At 33.4% G+C, this 20,748-nt stretch overlaps 1 protein-coding gene across 1 annotated transcript in view; it reads right to left on the minus strand.

Moving 5' to 3' along the window:
- LOC144251986 (roundabout homolog 1-like) overlaps positions 1–16,994 on the minus strand; it is a 99,176-nt gene extending 82,182 nt beyond the window's left edge. Inside the window, 3 exon segments of the mRNA XM_077794584.1 lie at positions 8,666–8,823; positions 16,188–16,274; positions 16,940–16,994. Coding sequence (XP_077650710.1) covers positions 8,666–8,823; positions 16,188–16,274; positions 16,940–16,994 — 300 coding nt within the window.
- Between the last annotated feature and the right edge of the window lie 3,754 nt (positions 16,995–20,748).

Below are 20,748 nucleotides of genomic sequence, written 5' to 3' on the forward strand. Positions count from 1 at the left end.
TTAACACTAGTCTAAATTCTTTAATTACTCATAATATTCACCCATGGTTATTCTGTGAAAACTGGAAATACTCTTACAGTTTTGGATCACATATAGATACAAACAAGGAGAGAGGAGATATAATGCTGGATTTATTTTCATATACATTCAAATGATCTTGCTTATGTGGGATATTTGGAATTATTATGGTACAAATATCCCTGATTTTCCTTCTCCATCAAGTTTTTGATGACCAAATACATAGTGGAGCTCATACTGCTTTACTAACCCAGAGAACTCATTACTAATATGTAGAGAGTGTGTTACAATTGCATGTATTTTCTCATTGTATTCCTATAATAGCTAGGTAAGCTATTAGGCAATTTACTTGGCAGATGCAAACAATGAAATGCATGGAGTTCAAATGACTTTCTTAAGATTATACATTTAACAGATGTGAAAACCTTATAACGCAGTGTTATAATGTGCAAGCCTATGCTGTATTCTATTAATCTAGTGTTTTCAGTTATGAATTTTAAAAATTCAGGATAAGAAATAAATTCATTTTTTAACTCATTTCTTCCTGTTGTTACTGATATACAAGAATTATGTTAGTTTAACTTACACTTATATTTAAAAACACTTAATTTAAAATTTAACTCTTTATAAGATATAAAATATATAATGTGCATTGACCTTTTTTTTGTAAGACACACAGGGGGAAAAAATCTACTTCTGGTTTATCGCCCCTTCAGTTTCCTTTGACCTTCACACAACAGAACTACTTATTTATTTTGCAGGAAAGCAAATTTAACTTCTCAGGGAACAGGAGCTCCATGACATCAGCTGCATTAAGTGTGTTCATTTCCTCTAGGGAAGAGGAGAAGGAAAGGAAGCTACAGACACTGAACAATGAAAGAAATTGGAAGACCAGATGAAAGCACTAATCAAAGGAAGGAAGGAGGAGCAGATGGTTTAGGAGGGAGACACGTGGGAATTGGGGGGAAAGGAAGCAATTGGCAAGGAGTGGGCTGAATGCCAAATTTGTGAAGGATCTGGAGGACACTAGGGATTTGGATGGGATATGAGTCAGTTGCTTTTTACCAAAATATCACACCAACAAGGGAAATCAAAGAAACTTGCAAAGATACACAGGATCCAGAAAGGACGGGAAAAAGTTACAAGTAGATAAAATTGCCCCCCCAAATGGTTTAAGTTTGAACTATAGATTTGATGGAAATAAATAACATAAAAGATCATTTCCCTACCATCTAAATTATTTTTTCTTAATCAAGTAAAACACTTAAGACTGCTTTAAGGACAGGTAGGAAAAATAGTAAAAAATTCAAAGACAGCTTATCTCAAAAGAATAATACAAATCATTCGAAAATGTTTATGTCACAAAGGGTTATTATGCCTGATAAGAATTTCAAACATGAAAAGACTAATATCTTTCAAGCTGTCCTTTTTAATACTAAAATAAAATCATTAGAAAAAAATTACAGAGTCGTTAAGAAGAAAATCATCCTAGAATTTCATAATTGAGTCCAGGCAAAACTTACCATGTACCCTGTTTTGTATTTACTATGTTTTATTGAATCTACACAAAATTACCAAACCACTAAATCAATTAATTTTTTCTGTAAATTAACTTCCTATTTATTAGATAATTTCTCATAATTGCTTAATCCTTTCAGCCATAACTTTCAAAAAGTGTGCAACTGATGCTTTAAGAAGCTTGTTGATCCACAGCTTGGACTGCTAACTAAAATGTAAATTCAGTTGAATCACTTATTGATTCACAATATCATTTCGGATATCAATTTTTCTTTCCCTAATTGCCAAATGGGAAACAAGTTAATTATTACGCTCTGTATATAATCTCTAATAATTTTTTAGGTAAAACTTCTAGTCTTTAGAATAAATAATTTCAGTTTATCTGAGCTATAAGATTATAATCTTAGGTTGAATTTGACGATTCCTGTGCCATCTTTTGAGAAATTACTAAACTTACCAAATTTTATAGATCTTTGTTATGCTACAAGATTTCATTACTGGAAATAATATGAACTAATTATTGAAATTAACAAGCCCGATTTCAAGATTACCATAACATCTCCATACCCTTTCAAATAAGACAAAATTTTATAGTGGAAGCTAAGAGACATAGTCATACTGAGTTGAAATTTACATTGACAGCCTATCAAAATCATCATATATGTAGCAAAATCTATAGGACCCTGTAGAAAGTGTTATCAACAAACAAAACTAGTTCCCAAATTGTTGTCCCTCTCGCCTACAAATCAATTTGGAATCAGCTAATGCACTAGCAAACTTTCTCTGACAGTGGTGTCTTTAAGTTAAACATGTCAATATGTACACAGAATGATCTGAATGGGGCTTAGCACATAAGAAGTGGTACGTTAAGTTCCTACTACAACCAACATCTTACCACTAACATCTTGTTTTCCCAGGGAAACTGAATTGTGAGGTAACTGTGCACAACTGGAAATAAAATAGCTTATTCATTAAGTAATCAAGTAAATGAAATGAGATAATATAAAACATTAAATATGCGTAAATTCTCAAATACATAATAGCTATTACATTATTGATGTTTGAACAATAACTGTTTCTAAAGCTTTACACGTGTTTGGAAAATTTTAGGTTAAAAATGAAGTACTTTTCAAATTCATTTATGTGATATATTTAAATAGAAGTGCTGAATACAAGCTTTGAAATGTTAACTTGCAACATTCAATAAACATTTCATAGGTATTAAGTACCAAGTGTTGAGAAAGTATTATTATTTCTATCAATATTCACTTAACTAATCTAAAAATGTTTAATTTCTATTCATCAATTATCAGATCTTACACATAAATACATACAACTATCATTTTGTTTTATTGATACAGTGGTATTAATTTGCTATCTCACATTTATTGTATGTTAAGGCAAGTAACATATGTTTGTTCTACAGAGTTTGTGAGGGATTGGTCCCTAGACCCATCTCAGATACCAAAATCTGTGAAGGCTCAAATTGGTGGAGTACTGCATATATATTATGCATAACTTCCTCTATACTTTAAATCTTCTATTGCTTACAATGCTTAATACATTATAAATGTCAGGTACACAGTTATTATATTGTATTGTTTAGGAAATTATGATAAGAAAAAAATCTGTATATGATCATTACAAACACCCCCCCCCCTTTTTTTTTTGTTTCTGAATATGTTCAACATGTGGATGGTTGAGTCTATGGATATAGAGGCCACAGATATGGACAGCTGACCACAATTGCTCTTGTTTCATTAATTGTCATGTGGATGTCACTGGGTACCTGAATATTTTAGTTTATAAATACATTTATTATGCATCTAAAAATCAAGGAAATAAAATTTTTATAAGCTATCCTCCATAGCAAATTGACGATTTCCTTCCTTGTCTACGCCTGCAATTCCTGTAGCTACCACTAGAGCATTAGCTTTATAGAAGCTCAACAGACAGAAAATCAAACTGATGTCTGGAGTCATTATGAAATTGTGTTGGAATCTCTCCATAACTGCACTAATGTAAAACAAACTGACTTTTTCATTAACATAACCATACTAATAACCATGCAATCTAAGCCAACAATTGTAAAATAAGTTACAAATTTTAATAAACTTTATACCTCTTAACAATGTTTTTACCATGAGTATATTTTTCCTCTCTCTTCACTAATTCCAAAACTTTCATTATTTATCTGACAATTTATCTCTCATTCTATTTAGAAATCCAAAATTATACTGAAGGTTTCCTTGGGCCTTTAATAATGTACATATCAACCTTTATTCTACCTAATCCTGTAAGTGACCATCATCATGAATATTTACAACCTTTTGTAATCTAGGAAAATATTTGTCATGTCAACTTTATAGTAAATTTAACTTTTTACTTAATTCAAGAGTAATTTTCATTTTTTGATTGAGCAGGAAAATATTGTGCACTATTTTTTTTAATATTACCATTCTCTTTTTGCACTCCTACAAAATATCTTGAGCTTAAATACAATATTTCCAAAATGTAGTTCAATAAAAGAAGCACATTCCTTCTTGTGCAATTCATAGGAATGCTTTTGTACATCAAAAAGGAAGACTTTATTCCTCTGATTCATCTCTATTGATGAAATATCATTTATTCTAAGTTGCAAACACATGAAGTAAGTCAACTGAAACTAGTCTCTAAGTTAAACTACTTCTGTTTCTAACTATAAATGTAAATATTCATGTCTAAGAAACAACTAGAGGCAAATATTATTTAAGACATCTTTTATTCCAAGAAAAGCTTGCCAGAAGGGTTTTAAAAGATCCTCTTGTCATGTAGAGGAATAAGAAAAGGTGATTTATATATTCTTGGTTTATGATCATCATGGACCTAAAATTTGGCTCAGAATCCAAGCCAACGTATTTTTTAAGAATATAAAAAATACAGGTGCAGCTACAATTCAATTACATTTTTCCCCTTTTTGCAGGGTGTGTCTTTGTTCTCACAGCTGGGAGATGTGTACTTCAAATTTTCAACAAAGAAAGTCACCACATTAAAGATCTCTAGAAATTCCTATAACAAAAACTGTAGCAATAACCATGCAATTTTCAATTGCCTTTCATAAAAATGTAATGTGCTTTAATCTTCTGTTCATTCGTACTCAACACATTTGGCAAAGTACACTAGTAACAGAAATGAAAACAATCATTTGAATACAAAGCTTGGAAAAAAGACTCACATAAAGTATCTGTAACCAACATCTCCTAAGAATTTATTTTCAATTTTTTGAAGTATTAGAAAAAAAATTCAAGCATTCCATTTATGATCTAAGTTTGAAATACTCAATTTTAGTTTTGCCTAAAGGAGGAAAATAAAGCAAAAAACAATTTTGATCTAAATAAAAACACTGACTTTGAAACCAAACTGCCAGTTTTTAATCTATTCATTTCCCCAAATGTATAAATGTGCTTTCTACCTCTAGTGTTTTATCAGTTCAAGAGTCATAATTTATACAAAACACACAGATGGTCACAGAAATAGTAAAAGTTTCAGATGCTACAACTTCCTGGCATATGGAACACTATAGTGGATGATCATTTTGGCAGCATTCAAATGATTTTAAAATTACTTATACATTTTCATCCTGCCATCGTTTCATAGTCATAGGTTATTACAACTCTAAATTGTTTGATTCCCGATTAGAAGTGATTCTTACATTGACTTCACGCTACTCATGTGACTGAGGACTGATGCTTTTTAAATTAGAAGATAGCATCCTTCTAGACAGCAAAAGTAAATAAAGGTATTATAATGAATTAAGCATTTTCACATAAACCATAAAATTTTGTCTCATTCAATATATGATACAGTAGGACATTCCAAGATTTTTTTAAAATCAGATTTACTACAGCAGTTTAAACTGTGAATGTTACAAAAAAACTAATACACACAGATGCACACACAAAACATCCTTCAAAATTAACATGAACCTTTTTAACATATGAGATTACAATCACTTTTATTTTTATATAATTTATGAGATACAGCATAAGAAGGGTCATCCATGATTGACCACCAAGTCAATAATTCCCATGGTTAATTACCAATCTTCATATTACTACCAGCTACAGTTGACTCAGTTACTGCTGATACCTCCTTAAAATGCAATATTGGTGGCTGCCGTCTGGTTTTCTTCCTTTCTCATTGACTAATCCTTCTCAGTTTCTGCTGTTCTTTCTGCCTCTACTCCCTGAGAGCGTGGTCTTAGATCTCTCTTTCTATGAATAATCACTCCCTGGATAATTTCAGTCTCCAAATGATGTACATACACTGATGAGTTGCAAATTCATCAGGATTGGCTGCATTATACTGAGGTAAGAAATTCTCAATGATTTAATGCAGCAACAATTTGTTGCTCATTCATTCCTCATGTTGATCACAGAAGATAGAGGTGGGGCAAAAGCTCTGCTGCACATAATTCAGGGGCTGAAGCTCTCAGAGTGTTCTCTATGTTGTAGCTGCTCCACCTAAAACATGTGGCTTCCCTGTTTGCAGAGCGGTGAAGAAGAGCATTCCTGGTTTCACTCAACTACTGAAAATTTCTTTATTTTTCACTTAGAGCCCATAAATCTGAAATAGTCAATTAGGTCTGCTCAAGATCTCAGGAGACAGGGAGGATGACATAGGAATGAGTACTCACATATCTACCACAACTTAATTTTTTCTCCTGCTTCAACCTCAACTCTGAATTTCTGATTTACATATCCAACTGCCCATTTGACTTGGATATGTATAAGTATTTCAAAATTCTCTTGTCAAAAACAACCCCTGGTATGTCCTGCCCCAAATCTTCTTCTATAATCTGCATGACAGTTAATAACGTCAAGGGAATGGGTTTATGGCTCAGCAGTAGAGCACTCACTTCGCATATGCAAGGCACTGGATTTGATCTTCAGCACCACATAAAAATAAATAAATAAATAAAGTTATATAAAAAAAGATGTCAGCACCTTTTCACTACCCAGGCCAATCAATGAAGGCAATGCTTGACTTTTCTTTTTTTCCATAAGCCATATCTAATCCATTAGCAAATACTGTTGGCTGTTGCTTCTCAGTTTAGGTTGACTCTAATCACTCCTCAAAACCTCCATTCCTAGCAGACCAGTTAAAACCATCATTTCCCTCTTGCCCTGATTAACAAAACTCCCACCTGGCTTTCCTGCCACTGACATTGCCACCTATTGTGTGTTCTGGAGATAGCAAAGGCTTTTTCTGAGAAACCTCTGATTCTTCCCATTTTACTTAGAAAAAAAGCTATTCACAATGCCTATAAAGTCCTATGCAATCAGCTACCTCTCCCCACATGACACTATCTCCTACAAATCTCTCTGTTGTTCCCTGCATTCAACCCACACTAACTTAGCACTTAAGTGACAGTGTTAGTTGCACCTCACCTTAAGGTATTTGAATGTTCTGCTTTGTCTGCAAGAACACCTTTTTTCCTGAAACTTGTAGAGTTTCCTTCCTCATTTTTTTTTCCATTTTTTTATATGAGACATTCTCTGATCGGGCTATTGAAAATTTCAATCCCTACTGGACCTCTAATGAATCCCTCTATCTATTGACTCCTTTATTTTTCCAGGACTCGTTATACTGTATCATACTACATATAACATTTAATTAGTATAGTCTGTATATACACTTTTAGAATGTAAACTCCACAAGGGCACTCACCAATTTTGGTCTAATCATACATCCGGGGCATTGAGAATTTTGTCATTAATTTATATTGAAAACAAATAGGTAATCAGGAAAGACATAAGGGAAATCAGGGATAATAATGGTTTCAATGTGTTTGAATTATTAAGGCAGAGAAATGGGAATTACAGATGATGATCATTAAATGATCTGGAATACTTGTTTAAGAATAGAATATTCTTATCTTAATTGTGCATAAACCCAAAAGGAATTTGTTATCACTAACAAGAGAAGCATTTGTTCCTACACCCTCTATTCCCCTGTGCTATGGGCTTCATTTCCCATAACCAACTTTTCCACATGTAGTTTTCACTTTGACATGTGACTTTTCAACACCTCTTAAATGCAGAGCTGAGTCATCCTCACCCCAGTCTCTAGAATTTCAAAAATCCACTGAGGCTCATTTTAATTCAAATCAGTGCAGAAAAAAAAATGCTTGGTTGTCTTTTAAGGTCCCTAAAACTTTGCCACAACCTTCTCTTCTTTCCTCCTATTTAATTAGCACACTCATCAGTTAACTGGTTGTGCAGAAATAGTGCAGGCATTTAAAAGATTTATGTTATTGCTGTGTTCTTCAACAAATTTAGCAGTGACCTTTACTCACACACATATTCTCCTAGGGAACTTTGATTCTTTGTAAATGAATTCACAATGGACAGATATCAGTGCATGCAGAACAAAAGGGAAAGTGTAAAGGGTAATATTTTACAATCATAGAATCAATGAAAACTTGGTTGATGGAGGTGTGTTAGTGAACACCTACCACTACAGAACAAGCAATGAAGTCACACAGAAGCACTGCTATCAAGAAGAAAACACACAAACTACTACATATCATGTAATTCTCTACTTAGATCAGAGCAGGAATTCAAAATTCAATCACCTACTCTCACAGTTTTCTTTTATGAGATAAATTCATCATTAACCCTCATGACGAATGAGATTTTATTTCTCAGAAACAATATCAAACTCTATGGAACAGAAAAGCAATTTTAAAAAGAGACAGAGGTATAAAAAATCCTAAAGTGACTTAGGAGACCTCCTGGAAACATACTACATAACTAAAAATTTTATGAGAAACACTTTTAATGGTAATATGTGGAAATGTTATAAGCCCTGAGTTACAATAATAATTAAGTCTACATAAAAGTGTTAACTCCAAGACATTAAAATTGAAATTATAGTTTCACTTTTACTGATCTTTAAACTAAACACCGTGCATTTTCTTCACTTATTTTCATGTCTACAGAGAGAGAATTGAAATATATTTATTTTAAGGAAGAATTGAAAAATGAGAGCTAATGCTAGTCTTCATCTAAGAACCTGCTTTGTGGATCAGGGTGAAGATGTGTACAGTCAAACCTGAAGATGGTCCTGCTATTGGTTAAGTACTTACAGTTATTCTTTCATCTTTGTCATCCAGTGGAGAGCCATCCTTCTTCCAGGAGATGGTGGGCTCCGGATGGCCTCGTGGAGGCTGGCATTCCATGACAGCAGGCTCCCCTACTGCCACCATAACATCGGAGGGGTTTTGTCTGAAGTCATCCCGTAGTACTGTAGGAACAAAAATAAATCATTGCACTCAATAGTGACACATGCAATCCTTATCTCTGCACTTCAGCAAAAGAGACATTTACTATAATAAATTACTACTATTAGCTATCACAATGCAGCTTGAAGAATATCTACTTACAGACAACTTCAATGTAATAAAGATATTTGGCCTTAGCATGCACAGGAGGGGTAATCTGACATTCTTCAAAGGCCAGTGGGTGAATGTAGTCTGGGGCCTAGTGCCTTCACAGTTAGCATTTGAGTTCATTTTAACTTCCATTTCTTTGCTGCCTACTGCCTATATTTTTTCTTTCAAGATGCTAATGATTATAGTTCCTTTTACTTATCAAGATGATGCTCTCTACAGTTAAATAAATTAGGTATACATACAAACAAAATATTAAAAGGAAAATAAAGATAATTCAAAGCATTATTAATTGAAAGATGTTACAGATACCTCAAATTAATGTTCAAGATTATATTAGCATTATAACTTAAATGTATATATTAATAAAAAATGAAAGATATTATTAACTTATATAGTATCAACCCTATAGTTTAGAGGCGTGAACAATTCATTACTGTAATCTCAACTGGACACTAATACAGTATTAAGCTCCTATAAGATAAGCAGTGTTATTCACTTTGTGACTGTAGGAATAAAATGTGAAAAATTAAAACAATATGTATTCATGAATACTTCATATGGTAAAATTGTCCTCAGTATCTTGATAACATCGAACCATCTCAAATTAGTTGGCATCAGTAAGTCCTAAATCACAACTCTGTTGTTTGCTTGAACACATTCTTGATGATCTCTGTTTCCCGATTTACAAAACTGATATGGAATATATACTTCATTGAGGTCTAATGAATAGTTAACTTCCCCATCTTCAAATCCTTGATCCTGGGTGTAACAGAATGTGACCCATTGTAGAAGCTCAATTTAAGACAGTGCTTAAAATGTTTATAGGTATATTAAGATATACATTATGATAAATATTATTTATCTTTTAAAATAAATTGCATTGTAGATTTGATACTACAATTGTACATTGGAATGGATGTATTTCCATACTAATGGCATTTAAAAATGTTTTCAAAGATGAAGCACTACAATGTGAAAAACTTATACTCAAACCAGTATTTCAAACATTACTCTTAAATTTTAGTTTCAAAGCCTCAGATTAATAGGTTTTCCAAAGGCTCTATTTTCCTATTTCATTTCTTGAATTTTGTTCCTCTATACCTACTGAACACATGCATATATCTTAGTAAGCCATAGCACATACTCAAAGCAGTTCTTTAATTAAAATATTGAGACAATTTGGGCAGACTATGATTATGCTAATGCCTGGAAAATACTTGCTTCACTATCTTTGGAAAAATAGTAAAAGAAAAAAAGACATGGAAATATGACTGTACCAAGCTGTTGTGATTCTAACATCATACACTATTAATAAATTATACACTATCAATAAAATATAGACAAAAAAGTAAGATTTGTTGAAATAAAAACTCTAGCTACCTTTAACACATAATTTAAAAAAAACAGACTATTAAGAATTTCATTATTTATAAGCTTAGACTATTATTACATGTTAAGAATGTACTACAAAAAATGTAAATTTTATAAAAAAAGCAAATGAGTTAACGTTAACAAGCAACATGTATGTTTTGCTGGATAAAATTATTAATCTATGATAACACATCTGAAAAGCTTTAACACCCCAGAAATACCCAAACTAAAATATTTTTCAAGTAAAAGTAAATAATTTGCACAATTTTTCAATTTGTTAGGCTTTAATCCAACTTGGTAATACTATATCTTATTTACAAATTGAGATCACATCACAAATAAACTAATGAATAATAAAATGTCTTGCAAAATATCAAAGGGCTATGTCAGATAAATCAAGCTATTTTTTCATTTATTATGTTATTGGGACTTTTACAGTATATAATGAAAAGCTAACAAAATGTAATCCATTAAAGATTGTTGCTTAGATAATGCTCATGTAATTATTTTTGCAGCTGTAAAACATAAAACTCTAGCACTGCCTATGGCTACAGGCAATCCTGCATAAAACTATGAATTTAAGATTTTTCTCCTCTCTTTCATAAAAGCAATATTTCTTTCTTATTATACTTGCCCTGAACATTTTCTTTTGAGAAAAAATGGTATGTGTCACATTATAAAATGATATGAAGCCTTAGTTAAATTGTTGAATTTTCTTAACACATGTGTATATTTAATTCATTAAAATAAAAATAAAATCTATGCAATTGGCAACAGTATGGAAGAAAAAATTTTAACATCCATATGTAGACCCAAATTCAGATCTTTTTAAACATCTCTCATTTCCTTCTCTAACATTTATCATAATCAGTCTATATTTTGTAATGTTTCTCAATTTTAACAGTATAAAAAATTAAATTTTAATTTTTAATTTGGGACTATATTTTTTAAAAAGGTCTCACTATTAATTTGAAAAAGAGTAAACAACATACATAGTATATTCAAGTACATGTCACCTAAGAAGGTGTTAAGACATAGTCATTCTAATATTGTAACCAGATTATATTTCTTCCATATTTATGAAGTTTTATGGGTAAAAGCTAGTGCATATAACACAGCTCAAATGATTTCCATTTTTTCCTTTGTTAAACAGAAAAAACAAAATCTAATCATTTATCTTTCTGAGAAGATTTATACCGATTTTAATACAATTTGAAAATAATAAAAGCTTTTTATCAGAAAAGAAAAATATTGGTGGTGTGCTAGAAACCTATCTGTAATGCTGAGAAGATAAGAGGAAAAGTAGAAAATAATATGTAAACGTAAACTGTTCCAAAAACAATGGAGGCATTAATTTATTAAAACATTCTGTAGAAACATTATAAAAAGTTAGAACTGAAAGAAATGAAACATTATAGAACAATATAGTAGCTGACAATATCAAATTCATCCCCAAACTAGATATAATGGAGTGTCAGGAAATTGCCACTTGCTAGCCTATGTGATTTGTCTGAAAAAAGACAAGAGGAAAACACAGGTATTCTTATTTCCTGAGCAGTACCCTTGGCTTTCTAACCATGTCCTCATTGTCCTGTACAAAACATTTCTCTGACCAAATACACTGTGTTTCTAATGGATTTGATCCAATGTGGCTCACAGCACCACCACAGAAGGCTTGTCCTATGATGTCTCTACATCGCTGCACCAGGGTCTCATAACTCTATCCAGTCTTGATGGGCTCAAGTGCTCCTCAAGTTAATCTTGTCCCCTAATCATGTGTTCAACATCTGCAAACTATAATGCATTCAATTTCATGAAACATAGAATCTCATTGCACTTAGGAGCCTCAGGAGTATGTGGTACAAATTTTCTGTTTTAGAAATTAATAAACTAAGACTTTCATGGGTAGAGGAACATGTCACAAAGGTAATAAAAATGATGAAGATGATTTAGCAAAATGATAATGTTAATGATGGTGGATATTTAACAAATGTTTACTGTATAAGAAACCATACTAAGTATCAAATTACTTAATCCCCAGAACAAGCTTATGATAAAATGAGTTTATTAGTTTCATTACACAATGAGAAATATTTAAAAACTTAGTGGCCAAGTTAGAATTCAGGTCTCTAGTATGACCAGATCTCTAGTTAGAATTCAGATTTCTAGTTGTCTACCTATCTGGTCTTAACACAGAGTTCACAATTCTAAGTACACAAGTATATGATATAATTAGTATTTCAATCTCTTTCCAATGAAACAGAAATTAAGTGAGAAATTTCCCTCTTAATAGTCATATGTTTATCTTATTCTGCATTCTTGAATTTTCTCAGATTTTCCATATTTGGAAGAAGATACTTGACATTCACAGCATATTGGGAATCAGAATTCATTATTCAGAATACACATGATGTGTTACTTATTATCAATGACTCATATTTTACCACAAAATGAACAGACTGTACAATAATAATCATTTTAATTAAATATGGGCATTTAATTATCCGTAGGTATCTTGGGGAAAACAAAGGGAGATAATAACACAGTCTTGGATTTTTTTTCTGCTTTACAAACTACCTCATGAATGCAACCCTGCAGCAAATAGTAAACTTGTTGACTAGGAAGAGAAAAAAATCAATGAAACCCTTAAAAAGCACAGAGTTTATTGGAAAAGAAAATAAATGAAGTGTATTCCTAAAGACAACTCTATAGATATTTAGTATGCCTCTACTGCAATGTGTCATATAATTATTTTTAAAATTATTAAGCATATACCTAGTCCTTAATTTTAGTAGAGAATATGTTAGTCATTTTTATAGTCCTTTTAGTTCTCTGTCTGAATTCCAATTTACATGTTGATAAGAAGAAATGCCAATTAATTTCAAAATAACTATAATTCTCTCTCATTTAAAATATACATTGGGCACATTTTTTGTACCTGACAGTTATGCTACAATTCTTGCATTTCCCTTGCAGTGAAATACATGTTAAATGCTGATATTTGTAAAAAAAAAAAAAAAAAAAAAACAATCTTAATATCCACCTTGTATGGAAGGGCAATGCAACAGGATTTTGTTGCAGATTATTCTGAATTCACATATATGTTTGGGAGCTGGATAAGAAAGTACAAGCATTTTTACAAGCATTATTTGCATTCTTGCATTGTAGTTGTTGCCATTTATGCTAATATTCCTATGTACATATATGAACCATGTGCTTAAAACTTCTTCAAATTTCTTGAATAATTCTAATCTTTTAAAAATATTTCAACAAGAATACAAATGTACAGAAAGAGAACCCATTAGAAATGAAAACTAAATAATCACATTTAAAATGATATTCTGAGAAGTGTTATTCATTTACCTTACACCATCATCTTCTAAGGCTAAGAAATTTGTTTTTTAAAATAATGCATGCATCTACTGAAGGGCACCTAGGTTGGCTCCATAGCTTGGCTATTATGAATTGTGCTGCTGTAAACATTAATGTGGCTGCAGGATGATAGTAGGCTGATTTTAAATCCTTTGGATATATACCATGGAGTAGGATAACTAGGTCAAATCGTATTTCCATTCCTAGATTTTTCAGGAACCTACCTACTGTTTTCCAGAATGACTGAACCAATTTGCAGACCCACCAACAATGTATGAGTATACCCTAGGTGCCTTTTAACCGATGAATGGATAAAGAAAATGTGGTGTATAATACACAATGGAATCTCACTTGGCCATAAAGAAGAATGACTTTACAAAATTTTTTGGTAAATGGATGGAACTGGAGAATATCGTTCTAAGTAAAATAAGTAAGTCCTAAAAAGTCAGAGGTTGCATGTTTTCTCTGATATGTGGAAACTCGAGGTGTTGGGGGTGGGTTGGTAAAAAAAAAAAGAAAACATAGAAGAAAGATCAGTGGATCACTCCATTGTCTACCAATGAGGAATGAAGAGAAGGGAAAAGGAATGGGATAGGGAAAGACAGTAGTGTGAATCTGACCTAACGTTCCTATGTACATGTATAAGTATACCACAGTGACTCTCATGATCATGCACATCCACAAGATAATAGTTTAAAAAAAACTATAAGAGCAAAAAGATCAGTAGAGTAGGGGGGCAAGGGAACAGGAGGTGGGAAGAAGGAATGGGAAGAAGAAGTAAGGGGGACTGAATTAGAACAAATTATAGCCCATACTTTTATAATTATGTCAAAATAAATTATATTGTCATATATAACTAAAAAGAACCAATAATTTTTTAAAATGATACATGTAGACATCATTAAGAAGTTATGATTTAATAATGATTATTTCCTAAAGAAACACATATACTTTTTAAAATTTGAGATTGAATATTCTTTGAATATTCTTCAATAATTATGTCATCTTCTACTAGTGTTTTTTATAGAATGCCACTTTATTTTAAAACCTTAAATTATACTTTGGTTAAGACTGTGAAAGAAAATATGCTGGGAGAATCGGAGAAGCAATTATTTTCTTAACTACCAGAAGTTTTGAAGGTTTCACAAACCTCTTATGCTTTATCCTAGGAAAGCAGTACTTTTTTTTAACTCAAAAATTACACATTCTGAATGTCATATAAGAGGGATAGATGTCAAACATCACTCAACCTTAGAGAACAGTGAATACAAACTATTGTAAATGGAAAGAGATGCTATTACGAGAATAAAGGAAGCCAGTGTAATTTGTTTCTTTATATGAGGTATAACAGCAGAGCAGCTCACTTAAACATGGCTATATGAGCTGTTTTTCTGCTGGGCTATGACAGTGAGGGTATGTCACAGCCAGTCTTGTTCTTTGTTTCTTTGCAATAGTGGAAATGGAATCTAAGGCCTGGCGCATACTAAGCAAGCACTCTAATACTGAGCTACATTCCAGACCCACCCCTAGTCCTTTTGTTTAGACTTACTTCCAGATTTGGTCTAATTTAAAGCCACATTTCCATTGTGCAGAAACATGGGTGCCATTGTGACACTTCCTTCATTGCATACAGTAGAGCATAGTCCCTAGTGTTTATTACAGTGTCACTAAGTCATGAAGACAAACAAAAGTTTGGCATCCTGTATGTAAGTTAAAGACTGTCACATATTCCAGAGAAAAGTAGACATTAGTAAGAAACAACATTCAAACAGTTAATATTCAGCAGACTTGAACACCTTGAGATCATAAAAAAAATGTAACACCAAATTAAGTCCAATAGGTAGAATTATACGCCTGACTTTAAAGATGCCAGTAACTTAGTAGATGTTTGCATTTTACACTTTTGGATGTAAATTGTAAGTAAAATGGATTTATTAATGAAAAAATGCAAAATTTATAGAAAACAATTAGGTCCCTATACTGTTGTAATCATGAATGAGTTAGAAAACAGAAGTCAAGAATTTCAGAATCACAACAAATTCTTCCACTATTCTGTGACTTTAGTTAGGATATTCATAATGACTCAGTTATTTCCATACAAAACAGAGAGTTTTTACACTCTATCTTGATAGGGTTATTATGAAAACTAATTATTTAATGTTTGTACAGGACTTGCCATTTTTATGGTACATTACATCTGCAAAGAAGTATTGCCATTAGTCACTATGTAAGGAATTGCCAATTTTTTCAGCTGCCAGTACAAATGGAAAGGAGGACAAAGAATGCTATTGATGAGGGTTTCTAAGTGCCAGAGCAAAAGTCACATTCAGGAGTAGCCCAGCAGGGTTAAAAAAACACAGACAAAATGAGATATCTGAGCTATGGGACCCTGATTAGGAGCAGGACAGGCATGCATTCTTTCTTTTACATTTAGCACCCTGCCCTGAGAGAGTCCTGAATCAAAAGACTATACTTCTGTATTTATTGCCCAGCTCTTTGTATCTGAAGGTCAGGTCCATGAGAACAGGGTTGTCTTTATCACCTCTGTATCTCCAGTACCCTGAACAATGTCCAAGACACAGCATACATCAGAGAAAGCTTAAAATACAGTTTCTACATGTTGGGTACTGGGTATGAATCGTGGCTTAACTTGGCACAAGTCCTATGCTCGTGGTCCTTGAGGTCTGTAATGTGGGGGTAAACAGACAATATTCAAGTTAACCCAAGCACAAAGACAGGATTATGATACATGCCATGAAGGAAAAGGATAAGAATTATAAGAAACATAATTTCGATAGGAAGTAAGGCACCCTGAGGAAGGAACAACTAAGCTGAAGCCTGAGAAATGGGGAAAACATCCCAAGGAAGCACACTGCAGGCAAAGCAAATAATCTGGTTTGAGGAGATACACTCAAGGGAATTTTAAAGATGTCGACCCTATGTAGTGAGTCAGGTGGAGAGCAATGTGTGTGACATGAGTTTGACAGTGAAGGTAGAGCCCACACTGAAGTCTTAAGCAAAGTGATTTTAAGATGGAATTATATTTAAATGCTTGTCCTGGCTGTCCTGTGAATGAAATGAAGAGGGAAGCAAGAATGGAAGGAGATGCCATTTCACTTCCACAATGGAGGAGAAGGGAGTATCCAAATCTAACGGTTCTTCAGAAAAGGCTGGAAAGTCACCAGTAAGAAACAACAACAAGGTAAACTGTGCAACAGCTCATACCAAGTGTCAGTGCTGTTCCAAGGGATGTATGAGTACTAACTCCTTTAATGTTCATAGTGAACTAATCAGTGAGGACCATTATTGTTTTCATTTCATACCTAGGTGGAGTGACTTAGGACAGGTTGAATATTTTTCTCCAACTCCTTTACAGGTGTATAATATGCAGTCAGCCAATGATAAATTTGGAATATGGGCCTGAATTCTGTTGGCTGCAACAACATGAACTTTTAGCACTAAACTCTATTGGTCTTCTAGAACTCAGACTTTGGTGGCTGACATGAGAAATCCACTTCTGGTCATTTCAAAATACATCCAGCTGAGGAATTTCTGTCACTTTAAACTGAAGTGCAGAGGAGTGTCATTCCTAGCATTTCAAATAATTCCTTAAAATAATTGTGCACTATGATAGCTCATAAAATCACAAATTTATACCATCTCTGTACAACCTCCCACACTTTGACTCCCACCTCCAGCTGCAAATGAGGACTCACAGTCAGGAGAGAAGGACAGGACTCAAGGTTGTCTGAACTACTGGACATGCATGAGATTAGATCCTCACAACAAATGCTTTCACACTTTATTTTGATAAACACATATATTTTTTAAAAGTGTCTGAAAATATTAGAATGTTTTCTAATTTAAAATATTTGCTGGGGAACAAAGGTGGCTGGGGGTGGGGGAATATACACAAGTGCTCCTTCATCCTCTGAAGCCCAGGAGGAGGGTTAAAGGCCGTTTTCAGATTTTATTGGGGGATAGGAGGGAAAGAACAATCTCAAGGGAGAAACATTCTCACAGTTTAAAATGATCTCATTAAAACCTCACTAGCAATTGTGGAGGACCAGAGAAAATAGCTATTAGATTTAAAAAAAAAACTGTTCTCACCAATGTATCTTTGTGCATCTTTGTGCAGCATAATTAATGCTGCCAGTTATAACATTTTCCTCCCCAAGCCCAAAGGAATATTTCGGTGAGAGCAGGAAAAAACAAAACAAAACACCAAGTCTAAATAGCACACACAGGGACATATCATCTAGACAAAAATGTCTTTAATTGGTGACAATCTGCCCTATATCACTATTACTATTCCTGAACATAATAACTTTCAGATCTGTTCATTCCTTGTATCTTGCCCTATCACAGGCTGTCTAGGGCTTCAGCATAATAATGCGGAGTACCTAACAGGGCTTTCAATCTCCAAGGAACATAACAAACATGCAATTGTGAAGCTGTGTGAGCTGCCTTTTCCTTAACAAACTACAGAGCTCTTGGGAGAGTCCCAGCAGCCTCCAGCTTCTTTGGCAGACAAGGCTGAAGACCCCCTTCTGCTGAGCACTGGAATCATACTAACAAGCCCTGACTGAAGGTACTAGGGATTAAATTAGTAGAAAAGCAAATCATTTTACAAATTGTATCAGTGATGCTATCTATATAAATAACTGTATTTTTATGAAATATACAACCTATTTATCCTCAGGAATAGTAGAAGCAAAAGAACTAATATGGAACACAAACTAACTCAAGGAGAAAAAAAAAGGCTCTATCAAAGTAAAAATCTTGAAGCACAAATCATTCTTAAATGTTATTTGCACGTGTTTATTTTTATATCAGATCTTGGAAGTGGAACGGTTCCAATGGAGGGAAATCCCATGCTATAAAAAGCAGGTCTTCCACAGTTCTCACCTGAACTTCAAAGTCTCAGGTGAGTTTATTTATGGCCAAACAATTGCAACTAACAATGGCAGGTTAAAGGTGCACAACAGAAAGACCATAGCCAGCTCTGAGAACAGGAGAAGCTCTAGCTCTCTCCCTGGAGCTCCTGGCTCACACAGAAGAGAGGCTCCTGCAGGAAGTGTGATGGAAGTTCGTATGTTTTCAAAGACGCTGAAGAATACCCTCACCCATGATGGCCTGGTAGAGGGACTTCTTTAATTTGCCAAGGAATTAGCACAAACACCTGGCCTACTGTGATATGCTTGTATCCAAATGTAAAGAGCTCATGCATGTCAAGTTGGTGGGTTCTGATCCACAAATCAAACTAGACATAAAGTTGATGATGAGCTACCAGAGGGATGAGTAGGGCTCTGTAAAATGGACACAGGGAAAACACTACCAAGTGGTTTGCTGCAGTTATCACAGCTATGGAGTATTTGAAAAGATAAGGAATCTCAAACCTAAGATGTCCTCAAAGACTACTTCAAATGCAAGAAATGAACAAACAAAAAAACCAGGGTTATCAACAAAAGGAGTTAGAGAAAGAGAAAAATTAAAAAAAAAAATTAAAAATCACTGGTCAAAGTTGGCTCCTACAAAAGTTCTAGATTATTCCATATCATAGACATTGAGTTAAAAAATAAATCTTCTGTGACTCTTCATAATTCTGTACATCAATGAACTATAAAGACCATTGTGATTAAATGTCTACTCTACCTGTTTAAAGATATACTTGGTCCTTCACATCTCCAGATTTAGCATCCATAGACTCAACCAGCTATAGATCAAAAATATGGAGAAAAAACCTGCATTTGTACCAAACATGTACACTCTCTGTTGTTATTCACTAAATAAAAGAGTATAAAACTATTACATAGCATTACATTATACTATGCATTATAAGTAATCTATAGGAGGATATGTGTAGGTTTTATGCAAATGCTATACTCTTTTATCTAAGGGATAGGAAAATCTGAATACTAAGGGAAATGGATGCCAAGGAATAGCATTATATATGCACAGCCTCTTAAAGTTGTAAATTTCAGTGTTCATTTTCCTCTGTGAATTTACATTTCCACTCAACTCCTACCCAATTTTATCCTCATACAAAATGATTTTATATACTTGAGAGATCTGTTACTTTTGCTCATGGATCACCCAGTCCATGCTGTCTGGGATACTGAGGAACAGGGCACATGCTCCTATATTTGCTGCCCTTAGGCTTTTTACACCTCTAAAGGTGCACAACAGAAAGATCTGAATCTCTGAATGGCCTTTCATTTGTAAAAATGAATGAAGTAAAAGAATGAAAGTCAAGATGGGAAAAGAGAATCATGAAGCAAGGACATTTTAGGCAAACCAGTTTTAGGAATGACATATTGAGGATGGTGAGAATTGGAATGATGTAAAATCATCATGCCTGTACATCTTTGAATCCTATGGGTACCTACCTGGTAACCACCACCCCCTAACCAAGGCCCCCACTCCCACTAATCAAGTCATGGGCTTCCAAGAAGATGGCCAGTCATCCCTGTTTTAATTGCAGCCACAACCTAAATGTCAGTGTATTTGGCAACTCACAAATAAACAGCAATTAACTTTGAACAAAATTTTGGTTAAATTTCATAATTGGAGCTGATTCTTCTATGTGTTATATTTTAATCATAAAATTTACAGAAAACCAATACAAACCAAACATAATTAGTTATTATAATTATTGAATTTGGTAAATTATCTAAGGTCTACAGATCAAAGAATAGTTTTAATATGATAAATAGTCAAAATGGGAATCAAACAAGAACTAGGTCAGATGTATTGGGAGGTGGAAGGTGGGGGTGTGCTTTCTCTGGAGAGTTTAAGGTCTCTGCTTCTAATGAAGAACAAATGGTTCCTAAGTCCAGCTTAGCTGACCAGTTTTTTTTTTAATATATCCTACAAGCAATTTAAGGAACTATAAAACTATTAGCAACTTCAGGGGAGGAAAAAAATACAAAGAAACCTCTGAGTTTCTTTGCAAAGCTGGCAAGCTTTGGATTACTTTTCTCCTTTAACAGATCCCAGTTGGAATAGCAACATTTCTTGTAAATTAAACAAAT

This window comes from Urocitellus parryii, unplaced genomic scaffold (genome assembly GCF_045843805.1).
Source record: "Urocitellus parryii isolate mUroPar1 unplaced genomic scaffold, mUroPar1.hap1 Scaffold_35, whole genome shotgun sequence".
In the NCBI taxonomy this organism is placed as follows: domain Eukaryota; kingdom Metazoa; phylum Chordata; class Mammalia; order Rodentia; family Sciuridae; genus Urocitellus; species Urocitellus parryii.